Raw genomic sequence first — 16,048 nt, forward strand, 5'->3', positions numbered from 1 at the left:
TCTTGGCCTGGCTCTGGTGGGCCTGATCCTACAGGCTTGCCCTCTGCCAGGGGCATGAACCCCACTCTCCAGAAGCTCCTAGACTGTGGCTATGACAGAGTACTTCCAGGACTGGATTTGGTGGACCCTCTTTTGTGGAAGCTGGGTATTCATACATTTGAATCAGTGAATAGCTGAAAATCCTCAGTGCCATCCCTGAAACATCACCATGACAACCACACTGATTTCCCTGACTAGGGCAGAGGCCCCGTGAAGCAGACTGTAAGGAGATGCAGGCTACAGCCACGTGAAACATGAATGGCAAAGGTGTTTTCTACTTCTCTCGAAGAACACAGACTAAAGGGCACCAGAGAAAGGCACAGCTCCCTTCCAAAGGGTTTGTACGTAAACTGGCATGTTGGAAGAAGCACCCGGGAAGTATCCGAATACTCCTCTCCAAGCTGAATCACCCCAAAAGATAAACCCTACTGCAACTTATAGTCTGGAGTCAACACCCACTTTGTGTTTATTAATTGAATGAGCAGATGAATGAACTCGGGCAATGTCGTTAACCCTTGCACTGAACACTGACGTATTGCCTACCCACTATGTCATCCAGGAATGGAGAAGATTTTGTAAGAAACCACAGTGGAGGCATTCTGTGCTACAGAATGCTTCCTTCCTCCAGTGGCCGGTAAACAATGCAATTCAATATAAGGTCCTTTATTATGGAAAAACATAAAACTCAGTGAATAATAATAAGATTTTAGGATGAACATGGTGCTGATGGTAGTATCATTAACCCTCTGTTCAGTGTCTAAGATTTATGTCTGTGTCTCCCATGTCCTGCCAAAGGTGCCGGTTATCTGATGGCTGTTTCCTTTAGTGTGGCTAAAGTGTCCTGTGCTTCTAATCTTAATTTAAAATCACAAAAAAATCACTTGCTTGGCACCACAAGGGAAAAAAATACCACAAGATAAAAGAAAATCACTTAAAGACAGAGTTGACAACATTGCGATAGGAAGATAGATCTGAGTAGGGTGCTGTAGCACATGCCTCTAACCCTAGCACTTGGGAGGTTGAGGCAGGAAGATTGCAAGTTTGAAACTAGCCTGGATCATACTGGGAGAGAAACTGTCTCAATAACAAACAACTGGGCGTGGTGGTGCACACCTTTGATACCATAACTCTAGGGGCAGACAGGCAGATCTATGAGCTTAAAGCCAGCCTGGGCTATCTTGTGAGGTCCTAATATATGTACGTATGTATGTACATATGTATGTATGTATGTATGTATGTATGTATGTATGTATGTATGTATGTATTTTGTGAGGTCTTCGTCTGTGTGTGTGTGTGTGTGTGTGTGTGTGTGTGTGTGTGTGTGTGTGTGTAAAACAAAACAAAAAAAAAAAACCCACAATCTAGTCCTTTCTCAGAGCATCTGAAAAGACTTCATGGGGCCCAGAGCCTGATCTGATAACATAAAGTGGGACAGGATGCTGAGCTCTGAAGCTGAGTAGCCCAGACAGAGACAGAGAGCTGAATCTCATTTGAATTCCACCCCCCTTGCCCCTCTCCTTACACTCCTGGGAAGTTTTTAAGTTTTGTATTAGTGGGTAACATTTAAAAACAAGATTTTCTAAAAAAAAAAAAAAAAAAAAAAAATCCAAATTTCTGGTTTCTTTTAAAAATTCAAAATATCTTACAACAGTGTCCCTCCTTTCCAATTATCCAGCATTGAGAGATAGGTACTCCGTTAGGTGAGTCTCAGCCCCACGGGGACGGTAGTTCCCTCCCAACTAGGTTCACTTGCAATGGAGCTCAGGCAGACGCTGAGCTTGCAACCTGGGATGATTCTAGGCCAGTCTGTCATTTCCTAAGAAAACTTGGGGCAGGATGAGGCTTGCTGGCAACCAAGGTGTTCAATGAGGACCCTACCCCAGAGACTCCCTGTGATCTCCCTCCCCCAGCAGCCTGGCTGAAACTGAGGTCCAGGTTTTGTGGAATCTCACCTGCAGATGCGGCCCCTGAGAAGTCAACCAGGAGGAGCCAGCCCATGGCCAGCACAACCTTGAGGGAGACATCATGCCTCCCAGCAGCTCTCACTCCAGCAGCGTGCTCCCTGAAACGTAAGTGCAGAGTGAAATGCATCTCCAGAGTAAACACCAACAGGAGACACAGAGTCACCCACGGAGCCTGGGGACAGGGATGTGGCAGGAGAGGCACACCCCACAGGCCCAGAGCAGAGACCTTGTGAGCAGTTCCTCACCTACCATGACTCAGGGCCAGGCAGATCTGGACAGGCAAACTCTGTCACCATTCTGGCCCTGTCCGGTAGCTCTCGCTAAGTGATCCTCACGCTCCCTGCCTTTGAAATGGAGCCTTTCTACGTAAGCCAAGAGACACAAGAGGCCGGGCGGTGGTGGCGCACGCCTTTAATCCCAGCACTCGGGAGGCAGAGGCAGGCGGATCTCTGTGAGTTCGAGGCCAGCCTGGTCTCCAAAGCGAGTTCCAGGAAAGGCGCAAAGCTACACAGAGAAACCCTGTCTCGAAAAACCAAAAAAAAAAAAAAAAAAAAAAAAAAAAAAAAGAGAGACACAAGAGAAACTAACTATAAGTTGGCCATCCAATGCCACAGGCTTGCTGTGTGATCTTAGCTGATTTGTGGACTTCTCTAGACTTGGTTGCCCCGTCAGGGATGTAGCAGATGAGCTGATTTTGAACTTGACATTGTCAATGTGTGTTGACCATCCATCAGTCTTCTCTTTGTCCAGTAATAGAACCCCTGCTTTTTATCTGCGTGCCTGGCCACCTAGAATAGCCAGCACATTCCTCAGTATCCTTGTGGCCTTGGGATTGAGTTCAACCAATAAAGCAGACTTTCAGCCAATGCCCTTAAGGGAAAGGAAAAAGGACTTCCTTCCTTCCTTCTGCCTTTCTGTTGGCTGGGGTGCAGATGAGATAGATGGCTGGACCTCCAGGAACTCCCTTGCATCACACAGTAGGAACCAAGCAACGAGGATGGCAAAGTAGATGGAGAGGAAGTAACTCTGGATGATGGACTTATTCTTATGTTGAAAAGACAATTTAATTTCTATTTTATTAAAGGATCCACTGTGGCTTATTTATTTTACTTTTGACTCACACAGAAGGTGTCTATATAGGAATCTAGATAAACATCAGGATGGGAATTGTTAACAACACAGATATGGGATTTTTTTTTTTTTTTTTTTTTTGTCTTTGTGCTCAGAGATTCCACCTGGCCCTTGGGAGGATGTAGCCCTAGTTTCTGAACCATCTCCCCAGGTCCTTCCCAATAGACCTGTGTTTGTGCCTAGAACAAGCAGACATTATCCTGAGAAGGTGGCTCCCAGAGGCTCCGCTTCTCAAGCCTGCTCAGTGGCTAATCTGATGCCCCTGACCTTGGGCTCAGTGAGGCTCTTTGTGCCAGCTCAGTGAACCGAGGCAGGGAGAGGGGACTTTCTGCACAGGTGGGCTGGGAGGAGGGTCGGGAAGGAAGGAGCAGCTCAGAATCAAAGCCCGTGTGTCCTCTCCAACACCCTGCCCGACCCAGGCTGGCTCTGCCCAAACAACAGAGGCACTTGTCTCTGGTATCTGGGAGGCCACCTTTCCCAGGGCTCCCAGGGAGGACTGCTCCAGAAGATGAAGAGGGATGGTAGCGAGTGGTGCCTGCAGGCCTCAGGGGAATGGCACAGCCCTCTTCTCAGGTCTCAGCTAGCTTAGAAAAAAACAAAGGCAGCTTGCCATCGGCTGCCAAAGGGCCTCGTGACCTCACTGTGCCGTGTTCTCCAGGGAAGTTGGACCTGGACACTGGCACCCTCTTTGTGATGGAATCTGGTGGGGCAGCATGAGGTGGGGGGAGGGACATTCCTCGGGTTGAACTTGTGAGGACCTCGTACTTCTTCTACACAGAGTCCCTCTGAGGTCAGGTGTCAGAGGTCGTTTCACTTTGTGGATGGATGTAAGGACCCTTCCAACAGAAAGGAGTGATGTCCAGCACCCTTCCCTGACATTAGACCTTCAGCTGTGTCTTTGCCAGTGTCTGAGCCACAGGAGGTAGAGAGGTCCCTGTGCCTGGAGCTGCCCTGTTGCAGAGCACACAGCCTTCAAGCTTTCCTGCACAGAAAAGCTTTCGGGTTCTTGATACAGTTCTACAGCAGTGGATCTTACAGATACTTAAGTTTCTCTTGGGAATTGTCCACCTAGAAAGACAGTGTTTTCATCTGGCCACTGAAACTTCTGGCAGGAGGGTTGGAATTCCGCTTGTTGGTTGGTGAGACAGGCTTGAAGCAGATTTTGGCTGTGGGAGGTCTTAGAAGAAAGAGCTCACAGGGAATGATGCTGAGGACTTCTGGGTATAGCCAGCAGCTGTAGGCCAGCTCACCCCGCACTGGTCAGGCTACAGGCTTGCTAGGACCTTGGTCGTGATGGTCTCGGCTGGCCTGTCCTCTCCAGGGTGTGGGAACCCCATCAACTCGAGAGAAGAATCATATGGCTTCCTCGGCAGACCTGCACTCTAGGCCATTACACATCTTCACAGTAACAGGCCAAGCTCCCAGATGTTCAGTGTTCCCAAGTCCATCCAGCTGCCATACCAGCTCGGAGATGGAGGGATCAACAGAGGAACGAGTGTGTCAGTGGCTGTCAGGTACAAGGGCTTTGCTCATCCTTTCATGGCTGTCCTGGAGTCTGAGGTTGTCACCTGTAGAGCAAGCAGAGTGTTAAAAGATTCAGTGGTGGGCTGGGGAGATGGCTCAGTGGTTAGGAGCACTGGCTGCTCTTCCAGAAGACCCCGAGTCAATTCCTAGCACCCACATGGCAGCTCACAACTGTCTGTAACTCCAGTTCCAGGGGATCTAACACCCTCATATAGACATCCATGCAGGCAAAAACACCAATGCACATGAAATAAAAATAGTAATTAAAAAAAGATCCCGTGGTGTCCAGAGTGATAGTACTCACGGACACACTTGTGTCCTGTGGCTTTCCAGCTCCCAGGGATGGGAGTTCCTAATGCCTCAGAGGCTGCAGAAGACAGGACTCTCTACAGAGGTTCCATGAGGACATAAGGACCAGTATTGAGAAGGGTCTGCTGAGGCTGAGGTATCCAGCATGAGCCAGAGCACGCTTCTAGGGGGCACGTAGCAGGGACTATACCACCTTCCTTGTTACCCAGCCAAACCCTAGACCAGACTGAGCTAATAGATGAGCAGAACAACAAGGTGGTCGGGAATGTGGTCACCAGAGCCTTCCTTAGGTCCCAGCCACAGGGCTCTTCTCATTTGAGATCAGAGAAATGAAATGATATAGCATCAAACTGTGGGGCCATTATGAACACCAGAATAGACGCAGACCCGGAAGACCACAGAGCACTGTGTGTGACATGAGATCATCATGGAAGCACTGGGAGCCGCTCACAGCACAGACACTCAGTAGCTGGGCAGAAGAGCCTGGAAGAGTGACTCTGAGAATCTAGGCTTGAGTTCCGGTTGTAGCTCCCATCAACTATGTGGTTTCAAGCAGGCCACTCAGCTTGTCCATGCCTTGGTTTTCTTGTTAAAAGGGGGAGCAGTAATACTTCTCACAATCTGGACTTAAGTTGTGAGGGGTGATTGGGACATAGAGCTTAGAACACACCCACTCATGAGGCCAGTGAGATGACTAAGCAGGTAAAAGTACTTGCCACGCAAGCAGTAAGGGAGGTGAAGAGATAATCGCCTGGAAGCTCGCAGGCCAGCTGGCCTGGAATACATGCCATAGCAGAAATAAAAAAGACTCCATCTCAAGATGGAAGGAGAGAACTGACTCCTGAAAGTTGTTCCCTGACCTTCACATGTGCACTGTGGCTGTTACCCCAGTAAGAATGAGTAAATCTTAAAAACAAACAAACAAGCCCCAAGTGGTTCCCAGGTCCCTGGTGTTTGGATGCCATCCGATGAGAAACACGAGACAGGTGGCCAGGTACATTATATTACTGTCAAGAGGATGGAAAGGAAAGGATGCCATGCCAAGTAGAAGCTGGTTATGATCAAGTCATGGAGAGGGGCCTCAAGAAAGCCTTGATCTGCCACCCTACCCGCCTTGAACACAGGTTCCAGTCTCCAGAATTGTGAGAAAGTGAATTCTTGCAGGAACTTTGTCTGAACAACTCCAGTGTTTGTGGCTAAGCCCTCAGCTTCCCGCTACTGCTTATGGAACCTTTAAAAGGTGGAGTTAGGCCCTTGGGGGTGTGGCCTGGAGGGGGATAAGAAGCACTGGTCTCCTGTTCTCTCTTGTGCCTGCCAGCTACAAACCAAGCAGCTTCTCACCTTCCGCACATTCCTGCCATGATGTGCTGCTTCACCACAGGGCCCAAAGCCATGGAGCCAACTCATCATGGACCAGAATCTCCAAAACTGTGAGCCAAAATAAACCTCCCCACTTTATCACTGGATTTATCACAGGTGCTTGTCAGGGTAACAGACCACTGACACGTACACCAGCATGCAAACATGCACCCTTAAGAAATGATCACAATCTTTCTACCGCCGAGTTTTCTCACCTGTGCTGATCAGAACAGACATGAACAAGGCTCCTGATAGGCTCGACCACTGCCTGAATCCCTTCCCATAGTCCCCATAGTGCTCCCTCACAGCCACCCTCTGTGCAGTGTCTAGTTGTGGATGAGGAGACCGAGCCACAAAGCATAGTATTGCTTAAGATCACACAGTCAAGAGGCAGTACGGTTCAGAATCAGCTCTCTCCTCCAGAACTATGCCTCCAGTTCCTGAAGATTGGTTGTGTGCAGTCTAACCCTGGGCTCTCAGCACACAAGAGCTGGTGGGAACACAAGACATTATCCAGTCGGTGTATTTCACACCTCGGCATGCCCATAGGTTCCCAGGAGCGCTCAGTAATAGGCACATCCTCACCCACAGCACTAAGACAAGACCGAGCCTCTGCTGAGGGCCACAAAGCTGGAAGGCAGCTCCACCAGTTAAACTGGCTCAATAACCACCTCAACAATCTCTCTACCACATCCACTGAAGAGAGTAAGTTCTTGACATGGGCCATCTCTCTGCCCCTTGGAGACAAAATTGTGACCCTGAAGTCAAGCTTGAGCAAAGTTTTGGGAGGTGGGCAGGTGACCACACTCTTGAGGTCAGAGAGGGCACTGGCATCAACCTTTTGTCATGAGACCAAGCTTTTCTTGGTATCCATGGATTTCAATTTCTGCATTAGATACCTTCTCCAACACATCACAAGGGAGCCACCCCCCTTCTTGAGTCAGGGAACAGGCTGTCTCCTTGGTTACACCTGGTCTGTTCCCAGGCCTAGCTTCCTCCTGACAGAGACATATATCTTCCTGGCCACCTGGTCTGGAAGCAGCACCCTAAGAAAGAAGGAGGCAGGAGAGTGAACAGATTGAGTCCTGCTCTGAATCACAGGTAAACAGGAAGTTGAGGCCCTAGGAAGCCTCCTCTAGTCCCAGGTTCCTCTACCCTTTTCAGGGTGCTCCATTAGTATAATCCACTGCGATGAAATATGCAAGACCTCTGTGCAAGGGACCCCAGGCTCAAAGAGTGCAGCCTGCCCCTCAGAGAGGTGCACTCAGGGAACCCTTTGCCTCTGACTCTGGGCATCCCTCAGGCTACTCCGTGAAGCTTGCCTCTCAGGCATGTGCCACTCCATTATGCATGCACCTGCTGAGACCTGTTTCATTGATGCAAAGACCAGAGCCCCAGTGGCTCCACCAAGCCAAGCCCTCCCCAGAAACTGGCTTCCTGAGATGAAACACTCTGCACCTTCATCTCTAGCCCACAGAATGCAGAGAGGGACCGTGACACCTCCCCCAGCTGCACTTCAATCTGTGTACCTGTTACCAGGGCAACTCCTCCACCAGCAGATTTTCACCTGGCAGGTCTAAGAAGGCTGGTTTTGCATTTGTGTGCATGGGTTTTTATTTTTATTTTTTGCTTGTGTTGAGAGTTGTTTAAAAAAGTAGTCTTCTGTATGGCAGGTTGGCCTCAAACTCACTGTGTATCTTGTGTACCTTGACCTTCGAGTTCATTTGCCTCTACCTCCCAAATGCTGGAACAAATATGTTTGTCCTATCACAGTCAGCTTTTTTTTTTTTTTAGGGGAGGGTGGGGAAACAGGGTCTATATAGCTCAAGCTGGTCTCAAAGTCATGCCCTGCCTTAGCCTCCCAAGTGCTGGATGACAGACATGTGTCACTATATCTGGCTCTGATGGAACCTTTCTAATAAGCTTCCAAGTGAGGCCAATACGGCTGGGTGGTGGACTGTGTTCTGAGTAGCAAGGATCTAGGGTAATCACATTCTCCCCATTCTACAGAAGGACAAACTGAGACCCCCCACAGAGTAGAAGGAGGTTACTTGCGTTGATCAGAATCGGGTAAAGGAAAGCGTAATCTAGTATCTAATGGAGAATTTTGGGCCAAAGTTAAGAGACACAAACCACCTTCCTATGTGCTTGGGAGGAAGGAGGAGCCAGGAAAACTGGGTGTATGGCTTCTCCCTTTTGTCCCCCCTCCAGTCACAGTTTGGATTGTCAACATGTCCCGGGTGCCTTGCAGAGGCCCGGATAGTCATACATCATCCTCACTCTGTCCCCTGGAGGAAGAACTGCCTTTGATCTGGGAAACTCCCACTGGGGCCACCTAGAGAAGCCACGCCAGGGTGCTGCAGTCCACGTACAATGGCTGGAATCCTCACCCTGGACTCACCCACGCCTCCGCGCAGCATCAAGAACCCTGCGTGGTCCTCTGCACCATCAGCTCCTCATATCCCTGTCACCCCATCACCAGCCGTGAGGCTGAGGCTTCCCAGTCTTTGCTGGCACCGCTGGGAAAGGGCAGCCCTGGGACCCTGCTCCCCTCCCTCTACACTCTCCACGCTCCTGACCTCGGTGCCCCATGAGCACTGTGCAGGTGTGGGGAGAAGAGAGCCCGACCTCTGTCTTCAGGGATCCCTCCGATCCCAACACTCTAAGCAGAAAGCCCCGAAACTGAAAGGATGAACACAACCCTCCAGCAAAGCGGATGCCGTACAGTAAGAGCAGCGGCTTACTGCAACGTAGCGCTCACGAGGCTAAGCCTTTACCCTGCACCAGACAACTCTCTTCCCTTTTTTTGTTTAGAGCCTTGCTGTCCAATTCAGTACCTACTCATCATATATGGCTAAGTGAAATAAAAACATGCAGACGCTCTCTCTCTCTCTCTCTCTCTCTCTCTCTCTCTCTCTCTCTCTCTCTCTGAGTGCATTTGAAAATGCTAAGGCACAACCTCAGGTATCATTCCTCAAGCACTACCCACTTTGCCTTCTGAGACAAGGTCTCTTACTGGCCTAGAATTAGGCTACGCTGGCTGGCCAACGAGACACAGGGATCCTTCTATCTCTGCCTGCCCAGCATTGGAATGAGAGCTGTGTGCTGCCATTTCCAACATTTTACACTGATCCTAGGAACTGAACTCGGGTCTTCATGCTCATGTGAAAAGCACTTTACCGGCTGGGCTATTTCCCAAGCCTCAACTTCAGTTTCTTAGCAACATGAAGCAAGTGAAGCACTCTCCAGCTGTGTGTGGTGTTGCCTCCACAGGGAGCACCAGACCCGAACAATCTGCTGGTGCTCTGCTCTGGTTTCCAGCCTTGGTGCTCAGTGATTCAGACGATGCACATTGAAGCCATGAGTCTTTTTAGAGCCCTCGACTCGTGGTATGATCTGGGTCAGTGTGGGCACTAGCGATGAGATCTCAGTTCTAAGCCTACAGACCTATCCAATCAGAAACTGTCCTGGTAAGGGTCCCCTAACCTGCTCTTACAAGTCCTCTAGGTGACTGTGATGTGTGCAGAGTATTGATTCCGTTAAAAAGAGACACTTGTCAAGCACCAGTTAAGTGTCAACTCTGTGGGTGTTTGGCATGGTATTGGCTAAGTGCTGACAATCCCCCATGCATTCCAAGAGGGGTCCAAAGAGAGGCCTCTGACGGGCCACTTGAGTGTGAACTTAGCCAGTCCTGTGACATCCTGAGCCTCAGTTCTCTCAGCTTCAATATGGGGAGGTACAGAGGTGTTCGGTGCAGTGAGATAATCCCACTACAGTGTGCGGCAGGGTGCAGGTCCAAGGTGACCCTCCTCAGGTGCTGGCATGTCACCGTCACCCAGGTCTGGCTTGTGTTCACTGTCTGACTCAGTACCTGTCAGCCTGGATTAGTAAGCAGGGCCGGTGGTCTGGCCCGTCTCTCAGTGATGGGCTGGTGGTACCAAACCAGCAGCTGAGAGGTACATCTAAACATCTCAGAGCTCGTCACCAGGACTGCCCTTAGGAAATGGCAACATGGGGCAGTGTGCTCATGGAAGGAGGAGAAACCATAAACATGACCTAATGGGATCCACACACTGGGCTCCAGGCAAAGGTTCTGCTGGATAATGTGGTGTGGTGAATGTACCTAATCCCTGATGCACCCAGCCTGTTTACAGGAGATAGCACAGGAAAAGGTAGCAGCTGGCCTTCCACCTCAGAGGCTGGGGGCAGGGCACCAGAGAAGGCCATTTCTCTGTTTATTTACATTTTGAAAATTACATTTTTAATTTTCTCAGATTATTGTATTGGGGGGGGCAGCTTGTCTTGTCCCCTGCAGTCAAGCAAACCCCACCTTCTAAAGAAGAGGAGAGAGATGAAAATCTAGGCAGAAGATGACCCTGTCCACTCAGCATTACAGGACCAGTGTCCTAGAGTCCAGGGGTGAAGTTGTGTGTGAGAAAGAGAACAAAGACACACAGGGCACCCAGAGAGCAAATTCACTATGCCCCAGCCTCCCTCTCCCCGACCCTCACAGTCTATGATTTGCCTCCTTGATTTAAATGCTCCTCCACTTCATCGTCGCCATCCCAGATTTTGTAAATTGGAGTTGACTATTCAATTTCTACCTCTGAGTTCTCCCTGACTCTATAGTCCCTATCCCTTCCCTCTTCCTTCCTTTGCAGCCATGGGTTTACTGAATGCTCTCTCTCTCTCTCTCTCTCTCTCTCTCTCTCTCTCTCTCTCTCTCTCTCTCTCTCTCTGTGTGTGTGTGTGTGTGTATGTTCATGTTCATCTGTACGTGGGTGTACATGTGTGCTCTTGTGTGAGGAGGCCAGAGGTTAACCTCAAGTGTTGTTTCTTAGGAAACATTTACCTTTTTTTTTCTTTTTTGACAGGATCTCTCAATGGGACCTGGGTCTCACTAATTAGGGGAAGCTGGCTGGAGAACAAGCTCCAGGGAACACTGGTCTGCTTCTCTGGTGCTGGATTATAAGCACTCACTGCCACACGGGCTTTTTATGTGGGTGCTGGGATTGAACTCAGGTCCTTTTGTTTGTGTGGCAAACACTTTATTGACTGGTCTAGCTCCCTAGCCCCTGATTATATCTTCCTTTTTAAGTATTTCATTTAACTGTGAGGTTATTGTGTGTTATTGGGGCACAGCTGCCCAAGTGTCAAGACTCCAAAACCCAGTTCTTTAATGGAAGACATCAGCTCCAGGCTGGGCATACAATGGTGGCCCAGCCAACACCAAATGAGCAATGGATTTGCCAACTCTTCACTGAATGAAAAAATCACTGAATCACTTTGTTGCTCTGCAACTTTGGACTCTATTCAGTGCTCTCAGTAAAACAGGTGGGTGTATTTTTGATGTTGAAACTGGATCCATTTAAATAAAAACATTATTTCTTCTCCTTCAGCTCTCCTTCTGTCAATTAAGCCTTACTTTCACCTGAGGAAAATAATGTCTTCCCTATTGAAGTTGGATTTGACACCCCCCACCCCCCCACACACACATCATGAAGCAAGAGAGGAAGTCTTGACTGATACAGTTGCCAAGCCCAAGGTCATCCTGCCGGTCCTACAGTTAGGGGTGACTAGAGGTTGCTTCAGAGAAGGATCTTGGCCTCTCCCAGCAATTCCAGTATTCTCTGGAGAGACCACTGCACACAATAAAAGTTAACGGAGTATCTCAATGCCTCCCCCTTTTATTTCCCCAATATTAGATGCCTGGCACACCCCGAGACTCACTTGCTCCTGTAGGTAGTGTTGTCTTTGCCCTTTGGGGTATGGCTGAGATACCTCTGGGGGGCCTGCACACACCCTGTTCCCAGCTCTAGCTGCAAATGCCCTGGGACTTCTCACCGTGCCTGCTCCTGCTCCTCAGGGCTTCACAGAGCTCGACCTTCATTTCTGCAACTTCGCTTCTGGTCCTGCTATTGCTAGCTCCGTTCAGGGTGCTGGGGACATTCATCCCAGGGTCAAGTGGCGGGGTGGCTGCCTCCTATCTCACAGTGAAAGTTGTTACATCTCACTGGGATGGAGGTGGAGCCCGAGATGGGTTTACATCCCACTAAGGTATTGGAAAACTCCTAGAATGTTGCTCTTGGTCCATAGAGTTCTGTGTAACATAAACTTCATGGATACCTGAGTTCCCTCTGCCCTAAGGCCTTCCCCACAGTCCCTCCAGCTCCAGCATTTTGTCTGCACTGCACATCATAGCCTTTTCCACTGTTACATGCCTCTCTCCGGGGCCTTTTGTCCTTCCCTGCATGGGAGCATCTGTCTAGTCTTCTCGGCCCATCAAATGGGTATAGAAAAGTGCTGATCATCTGGAAAGAGCTGACGCTGTCCTGCCCCATCCAGCTCCTCCACCTCCTTACAAGTCTGCCGACTCCAGTAGAAATTTGGAGACAGGAGCTGTCACTTGGATTCCAAGGCAAGTTGCCCTCGACCTCAACTGCAGCTTCCTAAGCTTTCATCTGCAGGCTTTTGTTTCCAGCATGCTGGGTGAACTCACTGAGGCCAGAACACATGAAGCCATGAGCAGCTGGCTGGATCATAGAATGTGGACAGTTTGTGTGGGGTAGAGTCAGAGACACTGGCCTCGTGTCTTCCCTGGCTCCGAAAGTGACAACAGCGGTAAACACTTCATCTGCTGTAGTTTTAAGTGAAAATCCTAGCGTCGGCCATTGACTCGGTGTTCCTCCTGGCTTCAGAGTGCCCTGTGCATGCCCGCTTGTCTCTGAGGCTTATGGAAGAGTTCTGTCAAGCGCCCCTCCCATCAGGCCGGAGATCCATGCTGCTCATCTCTAGTGTGTGCATGCGGGGGATAGGTGGGTGGGGGCTTATAGTTCCACAAAGAGATTAGGACCTACATGAAAGTGAGGGTGCCCAGGGTAAGCAGATCGGTGTGGGATGTAGGGTCCAGCTTATAAAGCATCTCAAATGTGCTTTATAATGTGAGGCTAACTTGTTGCTGAAAGCTTGCAAGCCACCGGCAGACACAGCTGGAAGCTGGCTAGTGTGTGCTTTATGAGACACAGTGACAGGATGGGGAGGACTACTGGAACAGGAATGGGAGCAGATGTGGAAACTTCTAGATCACATGCAGACACACACACACACACACACACACACACACACACAGACACACACAGACACACACACTGATGTCTATAAGGTGGTTCATCACTCCATGCAGCAAGAAACAGCCTGCCCTGCATCATGTGAAAACTCAGTCTAGCTGGGGTTGAGCCCCAAAGTAGAGCCAACCAAACAAGCAGATGTGACTGTCTGCTGGTGTTGGGAACTGGTGGGATGGGGTGCGGGCGGGGAGCAGGTGAGAAGGAACAGTAAGGAGAGCTGTCTGATAGAGTGACTTGTCAGCAGACACCTAAGAAAGGGACAGTGGAACCAGGAAGTGCTGTGGGCATATGCAGGTGGAGAAGAGTGTACCGGGGTGCTGTGGCTGGGGCTAGGCTGAGTTGATAGCAAAAAGGACACCACCGTGGGCCAAGGAGTTGGGTAGTGAACTCCTGGCGGCTGTCCTGGGGTGGGACAAGGGCCGGGAAAGGAGAAAAGGAGTTTGAGCAGGGCATGCCAGCGGCTGTTTTTATTCCGTGCCTTTGCCATTGTGGTGGCCCATGCTCCATCAATGGCTCCCATGCTGACCATTATTCCTGCTGGAGAAATGCCTTCAGAGGTGGTAAGTATATCACAAGGCTGGAGCAGCCCAGCTTAAAACTGTAGCTAGATCCTGGGGGAGAGGAGGAATGAGGGAGGTCCAGGAGAGGCAGGGTTTTCAGCCCGCACAGTACACCTGGGAAGGGACAGATTGTGAGAGAGGTGTCAGCTGGGTCTAAGGACTCTGCGTACGGTTCTGTCCTGGGTGTCCAGGACACTTTTATGTGACAGAGTATATGGTAGGTTTCTGTTTGTTTGTCTTGTTTGAGACAGCCTTATTCTATAACCCAGGCTGGCCTAGAACTCACTCTCTATCTCAAGTTGGCCCCAAATGCAGTCAATCCTCCTGTCTCAGCCTCTCAAAGGCTGAGATTATAGGCATGAGCCACCATGCCTGGGAAGAATATTGTTCTAAAGCTTCTGCTTCCCCAACGAAAGGAAGGACAGCAGCACCAGAGATGAGCATAGAATGTGCTCAGAAAAGAGGTGGGGAGGTGGGGTGGTGGGGAGGTGAGCTGAGAGGTCTGTGGGGTTAAAGACATGGTGTGTGTGTGTGTGTGTGTGTGTGTGTGTGTGTGTGTGTGTATCTGTGTCTGTATGTATGTAACAAGAAAGAACGTGTGAGAGATGAGGTGTGTTTAAATGCATGTGTGTATGCATGAGTGTTCGTGTGTGTGTGTGTGTGTGTGTGTGTGTGTGTGTGTGTGTGTGTGTGTGTAAGAGAGAGGGGGGGTCACTGTGTAGAGCTGACAAGCATACAGTTCCGTCTTCACTCCCCAGAGATCTAGTTCCTGGACAGAGCCCAGCCTCAGACCTCCGATGACTGATGGAGGCAGAGCTCTCTCAGAGGCACAGTGAAAAATGAAGTGTTTTCTTTTCTACCAAAATAAAGGAAAACAGTTTTCCCTCAACTAAACCAAGACTACTGGCTACTAAATATGCCAGGGGCTCCACACCAAAGAGGCCTCAGGTATCTGTACATACTAACTGGTATCCTACAATTCAGTTCAGCCCTGACACTGTCATGTGGCATGTGTTTTTAGCCCCCACAGGGTTGAGACCTATTTAAACACAGAAAGAGCTCATGATGGCATTTGGACATCCATACCGTGAACTGGGCTTCCTTCACACTATGGCTGGCCAGTCATGGCAGGCTCAACACCTGCAATTCTAGCATTCAGGAGCCTGAAGCAGGATTGCTACAAGTTTGAGGCCAACCAGGGTTACCCATCCAGACCCTGTCTCCAAAAATATAAACAAACCAACCAGTCAACAAGCAAATGAATCAGAATGCTGCTGGGAGCAGATTGGCTGGCAGCCACATCCACACACGCAGGGGATGGGTGGGTACGAGAGCATGGCATGAGGACTTCTTCAGACGGAGGTCCAGACAGAGTTTGGAATGAAGGTGATTCATTGGAAGCCTCGGAGGTTGGTGGAAGGACATACTGTGTTTAGTGTGGAGGAAGTAAAGGAGCTGGGCAGGAAAGGGTGTGGCTAAGAGAGTACAGGAAAGACAGCCCCAGAGGATGCTAGGGGCTTGGCTTGCCTGTCTGCATGCCTTTTTGCACTCTCTTCCTCGGTCTTCTTACGTGTTTGCATGGGGCTAAGCCACCTGCATGGGCTCCAGAGGTAAACCATGCATGATCTAAGGGCTGGGCTCATTGAGAGATGGCTGCATGCCCATTAAAGAAAGTGGGCATTGGCAGGAGTTGCTGAGGATACTGTTCTCATCCCACTGTGGCTGGCAAGTGCCAGCCTCAACACCGTGAGAGTGAAATGTGCACAAGGGAGCACAGAGTCCCAAGGTAAAAAGGGACAACCCTTGGACACCCAGATCCAACTGTTCATGAAGCTAGTATTAGCCTCGGAGTTTCCAATTACATAAGGTTGTAAAGCTCCTATTTTGTTTAAGCCAGCTTGAATTGTGTTTCTGATGTTCGCTATGGTAACAGTCCTGACTAGCAAGGAGCCAGAGGGAAAGCAAGATGAAAGTTGTTCCAGGTCTCTTTGATCTCATGAAATGGGCACCGAGGACTTCCTTTCCCAAACTGCAG

At 49.7% G+C, this 16,048-nt stretch overlaps 1 protein-coding gene across 1 annotated transcript in view; it reads right to left on the reverse strand.

Annotated features, from left to right (window-relative positions):
• The window catches only part of Cemip (cell migration inducing hyaluronidase 1), a 159,931-nt gene that overhangs the window by 69,163 nt on the left and 74,720 nt on the right, over positions 1-16,048 (reverse strand). Inside the window, exon 2 of the mRNA XM_042278866.2 lies at positions 1,992-2,101. Coding sequence (XP_042134800.2) covers positions 1,992-2,101 — 110 coding nt within the window. The remainder of the gene's footprint in view (positions 1-1,991; positions 2,102-16,048) is intronic.

The sequence above is a fragment of the Peromyscus maniculatus genome, chromosome 1, assembly GCF_049852395.1.
Source record: "Peromyscus maniculatus bairdii isolate BWxNUB_F1_BW_parent chromosome 1, HU_Pman_BW_mat_3.1, whole genome shotgun sequence".
NCBI classification, from domain to species: domain Eukaryota; kingdom Metazoa; phylum Chordata; class Mammalia; order Rodentia; family Cricetidae; genus Peromyscus; species Peromyscus maniculatus.